This window comes from Mustela nivalis (assembly GCF_964662115.1).
Source record: "Mustela nivalis genome assembly, chromosome: 4".
NCBI classification, from domain to species: Eukaryota; Metazoa; Chordata; class Mammalia; order Carnivora; family Mustelidae; genus Mustela; species Mustela nivalis.
This window is the reverse complement of record NC_139023.1, coordinates 139,868,083-139,890,839: the sequence shown is the minus strand read 5'-3', so window position 1 is coordinate 139,890,839 and position 22,757 is coordinate 139,868,083. Positions and strand designations below refer to the sequence as shown.

Here is a 22,757-nt window from a genome sequence, read left to right as displayed (position 1 = left end):
CTATGTCTCTCTCTGTTAAATAAATAAAATCTTTAGAAAAAAAAAAATAAGTCCATATTACTCAAAGCAATATACAGATTTAATGTGATCTCTATCAAAATACCAAGAGCATTTTTCACAGAACTAGAACAAATGATCCTAAAATTTGTATTGAACCACAGAAGTACCCAAATAGCCAAAGCAAACTCAGAAAAAGAACAAAACTGGAGATATCACAATCCCAATCCCAGATTTCAGTATACACTACCAAAGCTGTAGTAATCAAACCAGTATGGTTTAGCACAAAAAGAGACACACAGGTCAATGCAACAGAAAAGGGAGCTCAGATATAAACCCATGATTACACGGTCAATTAATCTACAACAAAGGAGGCAAGAATATGCAGTGGGAAAAAGACAGTCTCTTCAACAAATGGTGCTAGAGAAACTGGATAGCTATATGCAAAAAAGTGAAACTGGATCACTTTCTTATACAATACACAAAAAAAACCCTCAAAGTAGATTGAAGACCTAATGTAAGAACTGAAGCCATAAAAATCCTAGAAGAGAGCAGACAGTAATTTCTCTGACATGGGCCATAGCATCATTTTTCTAGATATGCCTCCTGGGGTAAGGGAAACAAAAGCAAATAACCCCCCCACACACACACACAAAAGGACCCCCCCCCAAAAAACTACCGGAACTGCAACAAAATAAAAAGCTTCTGCACAGCAAAGAAACAATCAACAAAACTGAAAGGCAACCTACCGAATGGGAGAAGATATTTGCAAATAACCAATCCAATGTTAGCATCCAAAATATATAAAGAACTCCAATAACTTAACACCAAAAAGCAAAAATAATCTGATTGAAAATGGGCAGAAGACATGAATAAACATTTCTCCAAGAAGACCTATAGATGGCCAACAGACGTATGAAAAAATGCTCAACATCACTAAAAATCGGGGAAATGTGTATCTAAATCACAATGAGATATCACCTCACACATGTCAGAAATGGCTAAACTCAACAGCACAAGAAACAAGTGTTGGCGAGGAAGTGGAGAAAAAGGAACCCTCTTGCACTATTGGTAGGAATGCAAACTGGTAGAGCCACTGTGGGAAACAGTAGGGAGGTTACTTAAAAAAATTAAAAATAGGGTGCCTGGATGTCTCAGTCGTTAAGCAGCTGCCTTTGGCTCAGGTCATGATCCCAGGGTCCTGGGATGGAGCCCCACAACAGGCTCCCTGCTCATCAGGAAGCCTGCTTCTCCTTCTCCTGCCCACCCTGCTTGTGTTCCTTCTCTCTCTGTGTCTCCGTCTGTCAAATAAATAAAAAAAGATCTTTTGAAAAAAGTAAAAGTAGAATTACCACATGATTCAGTAATTCCACTACTAGGTATTCATCCAAAGGATACTAGAACACTAATTCAAAAGGATGCCTGCACCCTAGTGTTTGTACCAGCATTATTTACAATAGTCAAGATATGGAAGGAGTCCAAGTGACCACCAATGATAACTGGATAAAGAAGATGTGAGATATATATATATAGTGGAATATTAATCAGTCATCAAAAGAATGAAATCTTGCCATTTGCAATGACATGGATGGAGCTAGAGAGTATAATGCCAAATCAAGTTAGTCAGTCAGAGAAAGACAAATACCATATGATTTCACTCATGTGTGGAATTTAAGAAACCAAACAAGTGAACAAAGAAGACAGACAAAAAAAAGACTCTTAAACATACAGAACAACAAAAAAAATAGTGACAAACTGGTGGTTACCAGAGGGGAAGGGGGGGGGGCAGGTGAAATAGATGATGGGGAGTAAGAAGTACACAAGTCACAATGAGCACTGAGTAATGTACAGAACTGTCGATTCACTATGCTGTACACCTGAAGCTAACATCACACTACATTAATTATACTAGAATTATTTTTAAACAAAACAAAAATAAATAAAGGGTATTAGCCTTACCTTCCTTAATTCTATGACATGTTCTTTTAAAAACAGGGATCCTATTTATAAATCTTGGTGTTCCCTGTATTTTCTATACCATTTTGCATATATTATCCTAAAGAGGATAACTAGACATATTTTTTTAAAGAATTATCTTTTTAATTGAGAGAGAGAGAAAGAGAGAGAGCACATGCATAAGTGGGGGTGGAGGGGCAGAGGGAGAGAAAAGGGGATAAGCAGACTCCCCACTGAGGGGGGAGCCCCACACAGGGCTTGATCCCAGGACCCTGAGATCATGAGATGAGCCGAATTCAGACGCTTAACCACTTAACCAACTAAGCCACCCAGGCACCCCTAGACAGGTCTTCTTAAAGAATTTGGAGAATGCAGGTCTTTAACATATATATATATTATATATATAATATATATATAATATAAATGTGTCCATAGTTTCCAGGGGACTTAAAATAAGTTTCTTCAACTTTTTAGACAACTGCAAACTGGGCCATATGACCTGGAATGTCCCATGAATCAACTCAAAAAAACTGTAGTTTATGACTTAGAACACAAAAAGAGAGGTAACTGAAGTGAGGCTGTACCTACCACCTGTATTATTTTAGACTAAGTTTTCTCACATTTCTGAGTTTCAATTTACTTGTCTTTATTTCTTTTCAAGATTTTTTTTATTTATTTGAGATAGAACCAGAGTGAGCAAGAGAGTGCACATGCAGACCACGAAGGGGGCAGGGAAGGGGCGACCAGGCTCTCAGCTGAGCAGGGCACGGTAGCCTGAGCCCAGGGCAGACACTTAATTGACTCAGCCACCCAGGCGCCCAGGAAAAGCATTATTAACCAAGCAACACAGTAGGGGGAAGAGGGACACAAACTATCAAGAAAGACTCATAAATACACCTACATTAAAATTCAGAATTTCCACATCAAAAGAAACCATAAAGAAAATTTTTAAAAATAAGCCTGAGTGGAAGGAGATATTTGCAACATATGGAACCAACAAAACTTCAGATTCCTTTGTAAGAACTCCAGTAAATCAATAAAAAATGACAGACAAAAAGGGTGATATATTTATGCAATGAAAATAAACTACATCAGCATATAACAATATGGATAAATCTTACAAACAATATTGAGTGAAAAAAGCATAACACTAAAGAATACAGACAGCATGGTTCCACTCATATGAAGTTTTAAAATAGGTAAAATAATAATACTGTATAGGGATGCATATGCATACAGGTAAGACTGTACAGAAAGGCAAGAAATAATAATTGCAAAAGTCAAAAAAGTAGTTTCCTCAAGAGGAGAGAAGAGGCCATGACCTGGAGGCATCAGAGTCTGCTTCTGGGGAACTGATAATATTCTATTTCTTGATTTGGACATAGGTTACAAGAGTTTCACTTTATAGTTTATAGGCTTTATATACTCTTCTGAATGTATATTGCAAAAATAAACACACCTTCCAACCACACCTACATTTAGCAGGAAGAGAAGGAGTTCACAGACTCCCCCAGTCCATAAACCCCAAATGTATGGTGTCAAGTTATGTGAGATCAAAGAGAAAATTTAGATTGTAAAATCGTGGGGGAAGAAGGAAGCAGTGAGAACCGGAGAGGTCAAAGATTAGAAAGACAGACAATAAGCAGAAGAAACACTAAGCCTCTGGGTCAGTTCACATTCTCACTTGGATAGAGAACAGCATCTAACACAAACAGAACTAACAAATGCCCAAGCTTGGTAAGGAATGCAATGGTGTCTAAAAAACACGTGAACTAATGAGCAGAGTTTGTAAAGGAATGTGAGCTATTAAATAATGTATCGCAAAACAGAGAAGACCAATTGTTGCAAGTTTAACCTTCTGCCTGCTCCATGGTATTTCCATCCCTCACTGCCTAATGGAAATAGGACATATTACATGGTTAGAAACAGCAAACACCAATTTCTGAGTGAAAACGTACACAATGTCAGGTCCAGCAAAGTAATATCACAGAACCTAGAAAAGCTTCTGCCAGCCTTGGAATAAACACAAATATTGCAACTAAATGATGAACATGTATCTGGATCATATCTAGTCCGACCTCCAATATTCTTCACACTACAGTCCATTGTAAGAGAAAGTGAAGCTTTTTGCTGAAGATAACAGGAATCCAAGGCAGCCTACACTGTTTAAATCAGCAAATCAATGGAGGTTCATCTTTGTGAAGTTTTTTCATTGTATTCTTGCAAGAAATATTAATTCATATCTAACAACTGCCCATGATTTCATTAGTCTGGATGATATCGAACAAAACTATCAAAACGTCTAGTGTTGGGACGCCTGGGTGGCTCAGTGGGTTAAGCCGCTGCCTTCGGCTCAGGTCATGATCCCAGGGTCCTGGGATCGAGTCCCGCATCGGGCTCCTGCCTCTCTCTTCACCTCTGCCTGCCTCTCTGCCTGCTTGTGTGCTTTCTTTCTCTCTCTTTCTGACAAATAAATAAATAAAATCTTTAAAAAAAAAAAAAAGTCTAGTGTTCATGCAGAAAGTCAAACGCTTTATTTTGATGAAAAGCCCCTGTAATGGGCATCAAGAATTATTTTTAAGGTTCCAAGATCCTACCAAGGGCATCAAATTGACTATTTCTTTATGTTCCACTAAATTCTTTCCCATCATCCCATTTTCTATCCCTCATTGGTTCCCCTCAGACCTGTTCTTTTCTCTTAATTCTCCAATTTTCCCTCAGGTTAAGCCACACAGAACAGCTTCACCATGACTTGAGGGAATGTTTACTATGGTCCATTTTCTAAAGAAGCTCTAGTAACTCGTTCTCATCTAAATCTTTCTCACTTCTCTATCTCCCTCCTGTTGTCATCTCCCTAAGTTTGTTCTTCCCTCCAGTGTGCAGATACGCGGCTAATGCCATTTTAAACAAAGGCCAAAGAATTTCCTCTCCATTACGTTTGATTGAAAAGCTGCCCCAGGAACACAGAAGGGGTGTGTGGATCTACCTACTCTTCCACTTAAGTTCCAAACTATCGAGCCAAGCCGCCTTTGTGCACCCAAAAGCACAAGACCATAAAAGTAACTAGAGGCCCAGAAATGAGTCTCGGTCCAAACGAACTGCCTTCTGGCATGCCCCATGCTGGACTGGAGGGCTCACAGAGGAACTAAAGCAAGTGCGAGACATAGCTGGTGAACTCGGGCGGTGGGGGCTGGGCAGAATCAAAGGTCCGAAGTTCAAGAGACACGAAACCAGACTTCGACTATCGGCACACGGTTCCACCTGGTAGCCGCCGAGCAGGCCAACCCATCGGGCGGGGTCGTCCCCCGAGACGGCCGGACCCAGAGAATTCTGCACCGGCCCTGACTCATCTAGAGACAAGCCGTCAGTCCCCCGGGCCGCCCAGTTCAAGCCAGCAGCTCCTAGACTAGCGCGGACCAAACGTCCGTGGTTTCGCCGCCAGCACCACGAGCAGGTACCGACCAGTTCTGGATTTCCCGGGGGCTCGGCCCCAAAGTGAGGACGAGGATGGAGAAGCCACTCTTCCTGCGTCTCCCGGCGCAGAGTGAAAGATGCCGGTCGCAGCCGGGCGGGTGAGCGGCCGCCGCCGTCCCGGGCAGGACCTGCGCGGCCCCGGGGCGCCCGGCCCCCGGTCCCCTCCTCCCCCGTAGCCCCTCGCGCCGGCCGCGCCCCTCACCTGCGGCCGAGTGGCCCGACAGCGCACGGCCGCGGGCGCGGCGCGGGCCCCCGAACTCGCGGCGCTCGCGCAGCTCTTCCTCCTCGTCCTCCCGCCGCCGGCCCTCAGCCATGGACGAGGCGCAGAGGCTCAGCCCGGGAACGGCGGGCGAGCCGTGGGCCTGGGCGCCGGGTCCGCAAGCACCGCGCGCTCCACGCCAGCGCCCTCCGGCCCGGGGGTGGCGGCGGCGGCGGCGGCTACCTCGGCGGACTCCACCTGCAGCCCGCGGGGGAGCGGCCTGGCTCGGGCGGGCCGCTTTCCCCGCCTCCTCGCGGCGCCCCAGCGGCCTCCTTCTCCCGCTTTCTGTCTCCCACTCTTCCCCCCTTCCTCCTTCCCTTCCCCGCCCCGCAGAGTTGGAGCCGGGATGGGGCGGGGGGTGGCCTGGCCTCGCCTCCCGGGGGAGGGGTTCCCGCCGCTGGGGCCGCCCCACAGCCACACGCTGGAAGCGCCCGCGCGACCAAAACAAACGTGTACAAAATAAATAAATGGGATAGGAAGCCGGGAAAGAGGAGGCGGCTTGGCCTCTTCCTGCCCTTTCACGACGTTCGGGTGTCAACAGGAAACCCATTTGCTTGACACTTACACAAAGAGGGGGGAGGGGCAACCTTCCCTTGGCTGGACTTGGAGAGCCCGTCGGCTGGGAGCCCTCAACTTGGGAACCAACGTGGAGTTTGGTCAAGCCTCTGGGCTGCACGCTTTTCTTCTTTTCCTCTCATAGCACCCTTTTAAATGGACTCTCGCCAGAACACAGGATTTCTAGGGCAGTGGAATGATTTTGTATATTGTAACGGTGAATGCATGTCAGTATACATTTGTCCAAATTCATAGCACGTACAACATTCACGGAACCCCAGTGTAAACTGTGGGCTCTGGGTGATTGTGATGTGTCAAGATTATGATGTGTTCCTCAGTTATAACAAATGGATGGATCCCTCTCTCCCAGATGTTGATAATGCGGGAGGCTGTGCAAGAAGGTTACATGTGAAATCTCAGTCTTAGCTCAATTTTGCTGTGAACCTAAAATATATAGTAAAATTTTTAAAAATTGGTTGTTGATTGGTTTCCCCCCCCCCCCAGCCTCGCTGTATTCTATATACCTTAGGGTTAGGAAGTGGCCACAAGCCCTAGAAGAAAATGTGTTTAAGAACCATGTACCTGAGTAATTGCAAAGAAATGATTTGGCGCTGGAGTGAGAAACTGTAATTTGAAGCACTTAGCTATGAGACCTCCTCCATTTTTCAAAGGTGAAAAGAAGGTGAGAGAAAGTTATTAAGTGTATCTGTATAGTACACATCTTAAGTTCAGGACTTGCATATGCAAACATTCTCACAGAGAGGGGCAGATCCTAGAATCTCAGAAAAATATCCAAGCGATATTTTTGGCAGGGACACTGTCTGGACATGAACCTGTAGGAAACTCCCTGGTGGAATGAACAGGCCTTTATCTCCAGCTTGGTGCTCTATTTCTGAGAGATTGAGAGAGTTCCTGATGTCAGCATGTGAGAGAAAAAGAAAGGGAGAAAAGGGTCACTGAAAATAGAATTGCCTGCTGTACCTGAGTGCCATTTCTTTGCCTTTTCAATAGTGGTTGTTACTGCCTGAAAAAATCATTCTGCTTTTAGGCAGATAAGAACCACAATCGATTTTGTGGAAATGAGGTCAAATCCACCAGTTAAAATTTTATTATTGCATAAGCAGTTAAATAAGTAGACATCTGGAGAATTTGAAATTGAACTAGGGAAAAAAGTGTTCTGGACCTGTCAGGTCATTCTAAGTGCTTGGGTTCACTTTAAGTGAAAGCCTGTTTGTAACTTACCTTCAAGGATGAGAAATCACTTGAAGGCTCCTACTCTGACAACTTCACAACTTCACTGAGCTGTTGGGAGTCAGTCTCTGGTATTATTCATATTCTTAGTTTGAAGAGGCTTGAAGGTGCTCTGGATCTCCCATCCAGTCAGAGTTTTCAGAAGCCACCTGCTTCTTTTGGAGTGCATGCTCAAGACCACTTTACATTCAGCAAACATTTATGGGAACTATTTTGTGCCAAATACCACACTAAGTGCTGTGGGGAGACTCAAGAGGGAAGGAAATATTTACTTTCAGGCCCTATGGTAGGTGTTCTTCATATAGGTTTTCCCATTTTTTTCAATTTTTAACATAAAATTTACTACCTTAACCATTTTCTTTTTTCATTGGGGCTTGAACTCATGACTCTGAGATCAAGAGTTGCATGCTCCCCTGACAAAGCCGACCAGGTGCCCCAATTTGCTCCTTTTTAAATGAGCAAAACATGCTCCCTATTCTCCAAAGACAAAGAAAGATTTGTCCAGTTTACCACAAAACAAGGCTAACTTTGGTAAATCTTATAATAGAGATATAACCTCAGAAAAGAGTGCCAAGATAATTCATTGGAGAAGGAATTTTCTTTACAAATGATATTCATATGCAAAAGAATGAATTTGAGGGGCCTTTGGTTGACTCAGTGGGTTAAGCCTCTGCCTTTGGCGGGGTCATGATCTCAGGGTCCTGGGATGGAGCCCTGCATCAGGCTCTCTGCTCGGCAGGGAGCCTGCTTCCTCCTCTCCCTTTGCCTGCCTCTCTGTCTACTTGTGATCTCTCTCTGTGTCAAATAAATAAATAAAATGTTTTTTAAAAAATGAATTTGAATCCGTATTTCATACTGTATCAAAAATAAACTTAAACAGGATCATAGATCTATATTTTAAGACCTAGTGATGAGGAAAATCTGTGCTCTAAGATGGCCAACCCAGTGAGCAAAGTAGTTCCAGTCCCTATCCCGGGGCTCTTCCAGGTTCTTCTCACTGCTCTGCTTCCCAGAGGTGCCAGAAGTACCAAGTATGCAGAAGCAGAAGGATATAAATTACCCCCTTTGTTTGTGCTCAGGGATCAGACCTTTGAAGATCACTCTCCTCTGAGACCACTGGTGTTAAACCTCTGATCCTCCAAGGTCTCCGAGTGCCTTGGTTCTTCCAAGATTCCAAGGTTCTTCCAGGATCCAATGCAGATTCTATAACACTAGAACTATAAAGCTCCTCAAAGAAAACACAGGATTGAATCTCTGTGACCTTGGCTTGGGCAATCATTTCTTAGGATGACATCAAAATGTGTAAGCAACAAAAGTAAAAGTAAATTGGATCTCTCCAAAATTAAAAGCTTATGTGCTTCAAAGGACATCATTAAGAAACTAAGAAGCCAAACCTCAGAATGTGGGAAAATGTTTGAAGATCATATATATAATAAGGAACTTGTATTCAGAATATATAAAGAACTTACAACTCAACATTAAAAAAAAAAAAAAAAAATAGCCCAACTTTAAAATGGGCATTCTCAAGGTGCCTGGGTGGCTCAGTCAGTTGAGCAGCCAGGTCTTGTTGATCTCAGCTCAGATCTTGATCTCAGGGTTGTGAGTTCAAGCCCTGCATTGGGCTTCACACTGGGCATGGAGCCTAGTTAAAATAAATAAATGGACATTCTTCAAAGAAGATATATAAATAAATGGCCAATAAGAACATGAAAGATGTTCAACATCATTAGTCATTAGGGAAATGTAAGTCAAAAATTACTGAGGCATCACTTCACACCTCCCTGGATGGCTAAGATAAAAATATAGACAATAATAAGTGTTGTTAAGGATGTGGAGAAATTACAACCCTCATATGTAGCTGATGAGAATGTAAAACGGTACAGTCACTTTGCAAAACAGAGTGGCTTCAAAAAGTTAAACATGGGGTTATCATTTAATGCAGCCATTCTACTTGTAGGTATATACCCAAAAGAAATGAGAACATGTCCATACAAATATTTGTGCATGAATGTTCACAGCGCAAAAGTGAATACAAATGTCCATCATTTGATGAATAGATAAGCAAAGTGTGGAATACCCGATTAATGCAGTATTATTTAGTGATGATAAGGAATGAAATGCTGCTACATGCTACAGCTTAGATGAACCTTGAAAACATTATACTGAGTTAAAGAAATCAGAGACAAAAAGACTGCTATGATGTCTGATTCTGTTTATATAAAATGTGCAGAGTAGGTTAAGCCATAGAGACAGAAAGTATATCAGGGGTTCCTGGGGGCAGAGGAGAACGGGAAGTTGCAGCTAATAGGTACAGGATTTCTTTCTGAGGTCATGATAATACTGTAAAATTAGATAGTGGCAAAAATTGCACAACTCTGTGAATGTACTAAGAGATGAATTTTATGGTATGTAAATTATATGTCAATAAGGCTATTTATTGAAATATTTACGTATAAGTATATGTATCTAAATCACCATAAAAACACAAGAAACAAAGACCAGTAAGAGGACTGCACTCTGAAGTCATCATATTAAAGCAGAGAAACCAGATGGGAGTAACAAGCAGTGACAATTTACTCATATGAAAGAAAACCAAAGGTGTGGCCAACTAGCAACTAAATAAACATAGTGAAACATCCTACCCACCCAAGTGACACAAAGGCCAAACCCATAGAAGGAAGATGTTAAGAAACTTGGAATGAAAATTTACAGACTAAGATAACAAGATTCACCATCAAAGCTTTAAGGTATTAAAAAATTTTTTTTCGGAAGAGAGCCCTGAAACATTTCCTAAAAAAAAATGTTCTTTGCTTCTCACTTTCGATATACAGCCTGTAATAAACTGGTATATTGAATAAAATGCTACCAAAAGGGGCGCCTCGGTGGCTCAGTGGGTTAAAGCCTCTGCCTTCGTCTCAGGTCATGATCCCAGAGTCCTGGGATCGAGCCCCACATCGGACTCTCTGCTCGGCAGGGAGCCTGCTTCCCTCTCTCTCTCTCTGCCTGCCTCTGCCTACTTGTGATCTCTCTCTCTCTGTGTGAAATAAATTTTTAAAAAAATGCTACCAAAAGAAAGAAGAATATAATATATCAATAAATATGTCATAAAATTCTTGGCAAATAGATAACACAATAAGTACTTGTTTAATGACTAAATGAATATAATTTCTTTTTTTCCTGCTGAATCTCCAGAAAGCATGAGTCTCAAGTCCTTTAGCTTGGATAAAAAGAAAGTATTTGGAATTTAAAATGCATAGCTGAAGACCTCAAAAAAGGAAAAGCAAGGATGGTACATAGTAGGTATACAAGGGTATACAGTGTTTCCAAAGTTTTATTTCTTAAAATATCTGAACCAAATATGTCAGAATTTTAAGAATTATTCGAGTAGGATGGTGGATTCCTGAGTATTAATTGTATTATTCTTCACATATTCTGTGTGCTTTTAGATTTTCACTATATTAAAAGAATTAAAAAGCAAAAGGCACAGTATAGTTGACTGACATAGCTATAATTTGTGTTTTCCAGTGGACTCCACTGTAGGGCCTTCTCCCTGTGATAGATAGCTTGTTAAAATGTCCCCATTTCTTTATGTCTCCCTCTTCCTATACTTTATGACTTTGTATCTCCTCCAACAAGCAGTGGTTTCCTAACCCATGAAGTTGGGCCAGCTTTGAGATTTTGCTCTGGCCAAAAGAATATGGCCACACCTAGATCTCAAGAGGCCTTGCTTGCTTCAGCTTGTTCGCTTGAAAGCCTTTTACCACCATGTGAGCAAGCCAATGTGAGCTGACTAGAGAACAAGACATTCTGAAGGGAAAGACCACTTGTCCCGGTGGGAGCCACCTAGACCTGCCCATGGCCAATGACCCCTAAACTTGGGAGAGAAGCCAGTCGCGATTGGCGGAGCTGCTCATCTGTGCCACCGCTGACTACAGGCACAGAAGTGACCCGGCTGAGTCCAGAACTGTTGCCCAGCTGGCCTGTAACCCCATGAGCAGTAAGAAGTGCTTAATGTTTCATGTTACTGAGGTTTTGTGGTGTTTTGTTATGCTGCATGTGCTGATTTGGGAACCCCTGCAATCAGTCAATGAAATAGAATTAGAGGTGCAAAAATAGGATTAGAGAGTAACACCTGTGAAAAGAACAGGGGAGACAGAAGTACCAGACAATGGGAAGCGTCATATCGCTCTGCAGACCCGACAAAGCCTCTGCAGGTCCAGGACTTTAAATGGCTAGGCCGTCACTCAGTCACTGGCTGAGGCTGCTTGAAAGCTGGGACAGACACTGAAGAAGCCATCAAACAAGGGGCTGTCTACTTACCACTTCTCCGTACCTGGGCAGCAAGAGTTTTCTTTTTTTTCTTTTTTTTTTTTTAAGATTTTATTTATTTGTCAGAGAGAGTGAGCGAGAGCGAGCACAGGCAGACAGAGTGGAAGGCAGAGTCAGACGGAGAAGCAGGCTCCCTGCGGAGCAAGGAGCCCGAAATGGGACTCGATCCCAGGACGCTGGGATCATGACCTGAGCCGAAGGCAGCTGCTTAACCAACTGAGCCACCCAGGCGTCCCAGCAAGAGTTTTCTTGAAGGACATGGCATCTGTCCCTGTCTGCCATTGTTCAGACAAGTGTTGCAGCACGCAAATCCACTGCTCCATACACGTCCAGCAAGCAGCCCAGGGTAAGCTCCCGTCACTGCACAGGGTTTTAGGGCCTGCACTCGCTGTCCTAGCCTCTCTTCTCCACTCTCCATCCTAAACTCGCCTCTTGCCTCAGCTACCACCTCTACTGGTCTTGATGGCTTACCTGGTGGTATGACCCCAACTTTAATTATCAGGGTATCTTAGCCATTATTAATCATATCCTTCTCAGACTTGGGTCGCTTCACTTGTCTATTCACAATTACAATTGGTCAAAGGAGAAGCAAGAACCAAGAAGGTGACCAAGTGGGTCATCTGAGTTCCGAACGTGTGCCTCCCTGTTCCTGTTGTATAAAATTAGCCTTACCTCCCATTGTTGATAGGAGTTAATTATCCCTGCCAAGACTCACTATTCTCACCTGCCGGTCCCTGGCCACAAGGGACTCAAAGTGCCCAGATGGCAGCCATTGTTTGTAATTCAACTGGACCCTTGCTGTATCCTCTGGTAAAAGGCTGGCTCTATCGACAACCAGAACCTCTAACCCTGTAGACCCCAAGAAGCATAACTCAGTAGGTCACTGGGAGTGACCGCTCCTGTTTCTGCCCCCTCATTTCCAGATCCACATACCCTTTTTTTTTTTTAAGATTTTATTTATTTATTTATTTGACAGAGAGAGAGAGAGAGGGTGAGAAAGAGATCACACGTTGGCAGAGAGGCAGGCAGACAGAGAAGGAGAAGCAGGCTCCCTGCTGAGCAGAGACCCTGATATGGGGCTTGATCCCAAGACCCTGGAATCATGATCTGAGCCAAAGGCAGAGGCTTAATCCACTAAGTCACCCAGGTGCCCCCCACATACCCTTTAGATTGGAGACACAGAACTATGAAAAGAAAGATCTTGGGGCACCTGGGTGGCTCAGTGGGTTAAAGTCTCTGCCTTCAGCTCAGGCCATGATCCCAGGGTCCTGGAATTGAGCCCCACATCGGACTCTCTGCTCAGCAGGGAGGCTGCTTCCCCTCCTCTCTCTCTGCCTGCTGCTCTGCCTAGTTGTGATCTCTTGTCTGTCAAATAAATAAACAAAATCTTTAAGAAAAAAAAAAAAGAAAAGAAAGAAAGATCTTTGGTCTGATATGCATTCTGCATTGTGGAGGGTTAAGGGCCACCCCCCTTCACAGGGGATTGCCTCCAACTTTGCACTTCAGTGATGGCCCCTTTCCTCATGGGAATACACACACACACACACACACACACACACACATACACACACATACATATATATGAAATCAGAGGTAAGAAGTGTAATGTAGAATAGTTTTTTAAAATAAGTACCATTGCATCCATCAAAAACAAATCCATAAAGCATGTGAGCCTAAAATCCAAATCTCTCAAAGTCACATTCATGGAACAGGCGATTCTTACTAGTCCCTCTCTTCCAATAAAAACGAAGCCTATATTGCAAAATCAAGACCAGGGCTCTCGGGAGTCATAGCTTCAGGTTCAAAACATAATAAAATACATGGACGTGTCAAAAATGAGAGTTCATTTCCTGACAAAAGGACATTTTTATTCAAACCCTTGACACCTCTGAAAAAGAGAAATGTTAGTGGTTTATGTGCAGTGAACTAGAGCTTCTAGTGTTCTTTGGCCAAGTCAAATTTTAATCCTTTCCTTTGCCACTTCTTTCTTTTTATTCCTGCCTACATCTTAACTTTTCCAAAATTTCCTTCCTCCCTTCCTCCTCCTTTCTTTCAGTTTGTACATATCTCTTTCACTGTATTTCTCCTTGGCACTCGCTTTGGTTTTCTTAACTGCAACATGCCTCAGTTTCCTCATCTCTCAAATAGGGATAATAATAGTTTCTTTCTCACAAGGCAGTTGTCAAGATTAAAAGGAATTGATGTATTAGTTTGTTGGGGTTGCCATAATAAACGACCACAAACTGAGTGGCTTAAACAACAGACATTTATTGTCTCACTGTTCTGGAGTCCGGAAGTCCAAGATGAATGTGTTGGGAGGGCCATACGCTGTCTGAAGGCTCCAGGGAACAATCTGTTCCAGGCCTCTTCCCTTGTCTCAGGCAGTTCCTTGGCTTATGACTACATAACTCCAGTCTTCACATGGTGGTCTCCCTGTGTACATATCTCTATGTCCACATTTCTTCTTCTTTTTTTTTTTTAAATATTTTATTTATTTATTTGACAGAGAGAGCTCACAAGTAGGCAGATAGGCAGGCAGAGAGAGAGGGGGGAAGCAGGCCCCCTGCTGAGCAGAGAGCCCGATGAGGGACTCGATCCCAGGACCCTGAGATCATGACCTGAGCTGAAGGCAGCGGCTTAACCCACTGAGCCACCCAGGCGCCCGCACATTTCTTCTTTTTATAAGGACCCCAGTCTTATTGGATTAGAGGCTTGCCCTACACCAATATGACCTCATCTTAATTATATCTGCAGCTACTCTCTGTCCAAATAAGGTCATAATCTGAAGTAGTGGGACTTTAACACAGGAATTGTGGGGGAGGAGGAGAGTAACACAATTAAACTCATATATGTAAAGAACTTAGAACAGTTTCTGGTACATAAAAGGCACTATGTGAATATTGCTATTTTTTGAGTGCATATTATCTGTGGAGCACTGTGCTAGGAACTGAGGATGTAATGGTAAAGGAGACACTGTTCTATTCCTCAAGGAGCCCAGAGTTTGATAAGATCCCAGGTAGAGATAACATAGGGTGACTATCATCCCAGTTTGCTTATCAATGATTGGGGGCTGGAGGGTGGAAGGGGGTACCTGGAACACGGGACTTCAGTGCAAACATCCGGAAAGCCTAGGGCAAATCAGGCCAAGTCATTCACTCTGGAGGTGAGCAAGATGGGAGGATATATAGGATCTAAGAGGGAAGTAAGAGAGGTATAATGGCAGGAACCGCTTGTTTCCCCCAATATCTGTTATCTCCTTGGCATTTGGTCATCAAGGATAAAGACTACATTCTCCAGTGTCCCATGAAACTAGGGATGGCCGTGTGATTAAATTCTGGCCAATGGGAAATGGTGTGTACAACTTCAGAGAAATGTTTAAGAGAAGGGGCATGTCCTTCTTCACCTCTTTCTTCTGTTGGCTAGAATTTGAGTATAATGTTGAAATGGGAGCAGCTATCTTTTACCACAAGATAGAACCCAAATATTAATAAACTAGCCTGAACCTCTGGTGATTATAGAGAAGGCATACCTATCAGACCTCATACATCCAGACTTCATTTATGTGAAAAATAAACTACTTTTTAATGCTATGATTATTTTGGCTTTTCATCACACAGTTAATATAATTTAATATACTATACATATTAACCTCTGTCTTAAACAGTCATAAAGAGGAGCTAAGAGGGAAAGAGTTTTACACAGAAAAAAGGTCATATTTCATATCTGATAAAGGTTTAGTATTCAAAATAAAAAACTTATAAAACTGAACACTCCCCAAAACAAATAATCCAGTTAATAATGGGCAGAAGACATGAATTGACATTTTGCTGAAGAAGACATACAGCTGGACAGCAGGCACATGAAAAGATGCTCAACATCACTCATTATCAGGGAAATGCAAGTTAAAACTACAATGAGATAGCACCTCACACCTGTCAGAATGGCAAAAATTAACACGACACAAGAAACAACAGGTATTTGTGAGGATATGGAGAAAGGAGAACCCTCTTACACTGTTGGTGGGAATGTACACTGATTTGGGCTCTCTGGAAAACAGTATGGAGGTTCTTCAAAAAGTTAAAAATAGAACTACCCTATGATCCAGCAGTTGCACTACTAGATATTTACCCAAAGGAGAAAAAAATACTGATTTGAATGGATACATGCACCCCGATGTTTATAGCTGTTTATAGCAGCATTATCAACAATAGCCAAGTTATGGAAAGAACCCAAATATCCATTGACTGATGAATGGATAAAGAAGTGGTACGTATATATATGATGGAATATTACTCGGCCATCAAAAAGAATGAAATCTTGCCATTTGCAGTGACATGGATGAAGTAAAAAGTAATATGCTAGGGCACCTGGATGATTCAGTTAGTTAAGCATCTGCCTTTGGCTCAGATCATGATTCTAGGGTCCTGGGATCCAGTCCCAAGTCAGGCTCCCCGCTCAGTGCAGAGCGTGCTTCTCCCTCTGTTCCTCCCCCTAACTCATGCATACGTGCACTCTCTCTCTCTCAAAAATAAATAAAATCTTTTAAAAAAAAGTAGTATGCTAAGTGAAATAAGTCAGCCACAGAAAGACTAATATCATATGATTTCACTTGTATGTGGAGTTTAAAAAACAAAACAGATAAACATATGTGGGGAAAAAGAGGCAAACCAGGAAACAGACTCTTAACTATAGAAAACAAACAGAGGATTGCTGGAGGGGAGGTGGGTTGGGGGATGGGTGAAATAGATGGTGGGAATTAAGGAGGGCACTTATAGTGATGAGCCTTGGGTGTTGTACATAAGGGATGGATCAATAAATTCTCCTGAAACTAATATTATACTATATGTTAACTAACAGGAATTTAAATTTAAAAAAAAAAAAGGAAAAAAGGTCATATCTAAAGGTTTGCAAGCAGGAGAGTGTACAATAACTTCAGATTTCACGAGAGTGGGCTAAGCAATCAGGAAAAGACCTCCCCATTATACAATACCCCTACAACTCTGTTCCCAATTCTAATGTGTGGGTGGTTTCTTATACCACCAAGTGGCTCTTAGACAGTACAAGTGTCCTATAATTCAACTCAATTCAGGCACTGTCTACTAAGGAATAGCATCAGACTAGAGGTTCTAGTCACTTCTCCTCAGGTTTAATTAATTTGCTAGAGCAGCCATAGAAGGTTATGGGATAGGTTAGATTGAACTCAAAGAAACATTTTCCTTACTAGATTACCCATTTATTATAAAAGAATAAAACTCAGGAACAGCCAGATGGAAGAGATGCTTAGAACATGGTATGGGGAAAGGGCATGGAGCTTACATGTCCTCTCTGATCCTGCCTCTCTCTCCAAGTCTCTGTGTGCTCATCAACCTGGAAGATCTCCAAACCCAGTCCTTTGGGGTTTCTGTAGAAGCTTCACTGCAAAGGGATGATTACTTAAATCTGACCATTGGCAACTGATTCAACCTCCAGCCCTTCTCCCCTCCCTGGAGGTCAGTGACAAAATTCGGTCATCACATGGTTGGCTTTAATTGGCAACCAACCCTTATCCTCTGGGGTCGTCCAAAAGACACCTCATTAACATAACAAAAGAAAACTTTTCCTTTCTCTTCACAGGAAATTCCAAAGGTTTTAGGGGCTGTTTGCCAGAAGGAATGAGACCAAATCTATGTCTTTTTTTTTTTTTTTTAATTTAAAAAAAATTTTTAAGGTTTTTTTTTTTCTAAGATTTTATTCATTTATTTGCCAGACAGAGATCACAAGTAGGCAGAGAGGCAGGCAGAAAGAGAGGGGGAAGCAGGCTCCCTGCTGAGCAGAGAGCCTGATGTGGGGCTCTATCCAGGACCCTGGGATCATGACCTGAGCTGAGATTATGACCTGAGCTGAAGGCAGAGATTTAACCCACTGAGCCATCCAGGTGCCCCTATATTTCTTATTCTAAATTATAATATCATTCCCCTAATAGAGTAAGGGAAATCTCCAAAGGCTAAAAGTGTAGACGGAACTATAACCTGAGTGTTAATAATAGCTGACACACATAAAATACTATTCTAAGTGTTTTAAATTTATCTTAACTCACTTAATCCTAACAACAACCTTATGATGTAGATACTGTTGGGCTGGCAGAAAGAAAGGGCTACTTAAGATGGTGAAAGTACTGGGACGCCTGGGTGGCTCAGTTGGTTGGACGACTGCCTTCGGCTCAGGTCATGATCCTGGAGTCCCCGGATCGAGTCCCCCATCGGGCTCCCAGCTCCACGGGGAGTCTGCTTCTCCCTCTGACCTTCTCCTCGTTCATGCTCTCTCTCACTGTCTCTCAAGTAAATAAATAAAATCTAAAAAAAAAAAAAAAAAAAAAGATGGTGAAAGTACCCGCCACAAAACCTGAGCTCGGACAGAACAAAGAGGCAAGCAGGAATCTGAAAATCCTCCTGCCCAGGTTCCCTTGGACCAATGGGACCCTGACAAGCAGGAATCTGAGACTCCCCGCCCCCTCCCCCAGTGGACCAATGGGACTCCCAGGAGCAGGCGAAATATCCAAATAAGGGAAACTTGCCAAAAGACCCCTGAACTCCCCTCGAGGCCCCTTAAAAGCCCCCTTCTCCCTGCCTTGGGCGCGACTTCGGCCACTCTGCTTTCCAGAGTCTCGGAACCTCGCCGGAGGATGCCCACCTCCTCCTGGCACAACTTTCCTGGCTCCCCTTCTCCTGAGCCCTGAAACTTTGCCGGAGAGTGTTTTTAATAAATCTTGCCTTGCACCTGCTTTGCCTGGTGTTGTGTTTATCTTGACGGAAAAACTTTACAGATACTATTTTGTTAAAAAGAAACAAAAGGTTGAAAATGGAGTCACTTGTACTGAGCCCCATGCTAAGACTTGTGTGAACCAAGAGTTAATACCAACGTAATCGTAGTTTCAGCATCTCCCATGAATGTCTTAACCAGTCAGTCTGGAATTCCTGGTCAGCACTACTGAGGCAATCTACCTGATAGACTCCCTCCATTCCCTAAAGGAAGGTGACCTTGTCTGAAATAATCCACTCTTGTTCTTCTGCTTATAAAAGCCTCCCATTTGGGGGCATCTCCGTGGCTCAGTAGCTAAGTGTCTGCTTTTGGCTCAGGTCATGATCCCAGGGTCCTGGGATTGAGCCTCGCATCAGGCTCCCTGCTAGGCGGGAAGCCTGCTTCTTCCTCTCCCACTCCCCCACTCTCATCAAATAAATAAAATCTTAAAAAAAAAAAAAAAGCCTCCCATTTCGTACAGGTTCATGAAGCTCCTTTCTATTTGTTAGATGGAATGCTGCCCAATTCATAAATCAGTGAAATGGGTCAGTTAGATCTTTAAATTCACACAGTTGAATTTTTTTAAAACAGATTTGGTGGTGGAGATGGAATCCAAAGTAAACTTTTGGTAGCATTCGGAGACAATGAGAAACAGGAATAGTACCCGTAAATCCTTCTGAGTTCTTTCTTGCGGTTTCTGTGGGCCCTGAGTAAGCTTCTCTCAGTTCTGAGTTCCAATGTCTTTGCATCAAGCTCCTTATTTAATTGGCTTTCTGGTCAGTTCCACACTGAGAGTGGCTGGTAGTTCAGGTTGCAATTGTCATGTAACTGAGGGAAACCCTTAGCCCTTGATTCTGTCCCAAGATCCAGGTGGGAACTGCTGGAGGGAGTTCACAATTCCCCACTTATGTGGAGCTCCCTGGTCCATAGTCCCATTTGTTGAGGTATACTTATTCAATCCTACCCCCATTCTAACTTCCAATGTGGGAATTGGTGTTGCAGAATGGGGTCTTCTGTCGGAAAGAATGCATTAACATTTCTTGGTTACTGTCAATATATTAAGGTGCACACGTTTGTCTTCTTTTGTGTAGATAAAGGCTATTGCTAGTGGGAATCTTGGAAGCTGCCACAAAAGTGGCAGGCACAAGCTAAGCATTTGAAAGTCTGTGAGAGTGATTGCCACCTAACCTGAAGTCTCCTGTGTTGGGATAAGTTGGTTATGGAATAGCTTAGATTGACACTGGGTCATTCACCAACTTCAGGAAAATTTCCAATTGGAAAATTTCCAATTTGCAGTGAGGTACACTGTAAAACATCACAGTTTCCAACCCGGTGCCATGACCTTAGTGGGTATTATATCCAAGAGATCCAAAGGCTTAGATAGATAGTTAGATAGAGCCTTAAACTCCAAAGAATCAAATGTGCCACTTTTCTGCACACCTGGTTATTTTATATCTAAGAACTATATGGTCCCCAAACTATAACTATCTACAAAAGTGGCAAAATCATACTAAAAACAATACAGAATTACAATGGCCATTATGGGGAAAGTTCCAATTAGATAAGATCATTCATTTAAGGGGCACCTGGGTGGCTCAGTGGGTTAAGGCCTCTGTCTTCAGCTCAGGTCATGATCCCAGGGTCCTGGGATTGAGCCTGGCCTCTGGCTCTCTGCTTAGTGGGGAGCCTGCTTCTCCCTCTTCCCACCCCCAGGTTGTGCCCTTCTCACTCTCTCTCTCTCTCTCTCTCTCAAATAAATAACATCTTACTCCTCCCCAAAAAAGGCTAATGAAAAATTAAAGACACGAGGTACCTAAAACAACATGGTAAGACCAGCTGTTGTGACTCCTACTGAATTCCTCTCTCTTTCTTTACCTGAACACTCAAACGTTATTTACTCTTTGTCTGACTTGACTTGCCACTCTGAAAATCTACCTTTAGTAATAAAGCTACTTGAGGTTATGGGCAATCTTCCTCGGATATTTTTAACTCCTTGCTCAAATACCAAACTAAGGGCTATGGTTAAAGAGTTTCCTTGGGACGCCTGGGTGGCTCAGTGGGTTAGGCCTCTGCCTTCCACTCAGATCATGATCTCAGGGTTTGGGGATCGAGCCCTGCATTGGGCTCTCTGCTCAGCAGGGAGCTTCCTTCTCTCTCTCTCTCTCTGCCTACTTGTGATATTTCTGTCAAATAAATAAACAAAATCTTTAAAAAAAAAATTTCCCAAGTCCAGGGAGGGTCCCCAAAAGTTTTCTGAAGAATTTAGAGTTATTATCAAGGCCTAAGACTCTGGGCTGTCAGATCTTTATCAGTTTCTGCACATGCTAGGGGTACCTGGTGGAGTCCAGAAATGGATGCAGGAAACAGGATGGTATAACCCAGAGCATGATATCTGAGATCCTTGACCTTCAACATGGTCCCGTCATGGACCAGAAAAAGCTCACAAAACAGCAACTGATTTTTTTTTTAAAAGATTTTATTTATTTATTTGACAGAGAGAGAGAGAGTAGGCAGAGAGACAAGCAGAGAGAGAGAGAGAGAGGAGGAAACAGTGTCACAAGGAAACAGGCTCCCCACTGAGCAGAGAGCCTGACAGGGGGCTTGATTCCAGGGCCCTGAGATCATAACCTGAGCTGAAGGCAGAGACTTTAACCCACTGAGACACTCAGGTGCCTGCCCCATAGCAACTGATTTTTAAAAGTCATTCCTAGAGTCTTCCCTACCCACATCAATTTCATGTTTATTCAAACACGAAAACAAAGGAAGATGATGAACTGTGGCAGACTTTATTTTTTTTTTTAATATTTTATTTATTTATTTGACAGAGAGAAATCACAAGTAGATGGAGAGGCAGGCAGAGAGAGAGAGAGAGGGAAGCAAGCTTTCTGCCGAGCAGAGAGCCCGATGCGGGACTCGATCCCAGGACCCTGAGATCATGACCTGAGCCGAAGGCAGCGGCTTAACCCACTGAGCCACCCAGGCGCCCCCAGTCTTTATTTTTTATTTATTCATTTTTAAAAAAGATTTTCTCTCTTTATTTGACAGAGAGAAAGAACCTAAGCAGGGGGAGCAGGAGAGAGAGAAGCAGGCTCCCCACAGAGGAGGAAACCCGATGCGGGGCTCTATCCCAGGACCCTGGGATCATGGCCTGAGCCAAAGATAGATGCTTAACTGACTGAGCCACCCAGGCACCCCTTCCGCAGACTGTAAGGTCCATCTGGAAGCTTTCTTCTTGTGGCATTCCAGGTTCCATGCAATAAATGAGATCACTCAGTCTGCTCTAGCTGTTCTGTTTGTAAATGAATTATCTCCTGAGATTAGTGGATTGATAAAAAAGCAGAAAATAGGATGGAAGGTTACCAGTTTGAGTGAACTTGTGACACAGTTGAGTACTTTGAAACGACTTTGCTGCAAGACTAAAGACCACCAAGCTACTGGCCTTACAGATAGAACGGCTCCAAAACTATGCACTAAAAATAACACTTGGACACCACCCCCCCCCCCATCGTACACATCTAAGGGTCCATCATCAAAATGATGGCCTAAGGGTCAATATTCCATTTGCAATCAACTGGAATTGATTCCTCAACACCAACTCAAATGAAGTAAGTCTGTAGTCAAAAGCTGATAATCAGAAGTTGATTTAAGCTGCAACCCAAATCTTTGAGGCATTAAAAGCAATTGTCCTTGCCTTATAAATCTTTACAAGACTAAAAACCAACTTGGATTCAAGTTCTTTTACAACTAGTGAGTTTTGTACTGGCAGGGTCCTGGGATCCTGAGATGGAGCCCTGCATGTGGCTCCCTGCTTGGTGCGAAGCCTGTTTTTTTTCCCTCTCCTACTCCCCTGCTTATACTCCCTCTCTCCCTCTCTCTCTCTCTCTCTGTCAAATAAATAAATAAATAGATAAATAAAATCTGTAAAATACAAAACAAAGCTCCCCAAAGCAACCAGAATAAAACTGCCTGTGTGGTCTATAGGACCTTAAAATTTTACTGACCTCCATGATTGTGACCTTTCCAGGCCTGACTCACAGATTCCAACGGGAATTGTCAGGAGGCATTCATGATTCAGGATTGGCTTCCTTTGTCAGGGCCCTACTTCCCTGGTCAGTAGTGAGTACAAATGAGACTATGGTCAGGAATTTCCCCTTAACTC

At 42.9% G+C, this 22,757-nt stretch overlaps 1 protein-coding gene across 8 annotated transcripts in view; it reads right to left on the bottom strand.

The window, feature by feature from the left end:
* Positions 1 to 6,708, bottom strand: part of SH3D19 (SH3 domain containing 19) — a 180,117-nt gene extending 173,409 nt beyond the window's left edge. For 7 of the 8 annotated variants that reach the window (XM_082728102.1, XM_082728111.1, XM_082728113.1 and 4 more), the window contains exon 1: positions 5,630 to 6,708. In XM_082728102.1, coding sequence (XP_082584228.1) covers positions 5,630 to 6,236 — 607 coding nt within the window. In that variant the 5' untranslated portion in view covers positions 6,237 to 6,708. The remainder of the gene's footprint in view (positions 1 to 5,629) is intronic. The other variant, XM_082728106.1, reaches the window with a different exon arrangement.
* Between the last annotated feature and the right edge of the window lie 16,049 nt (positions 6,709 to 22,757).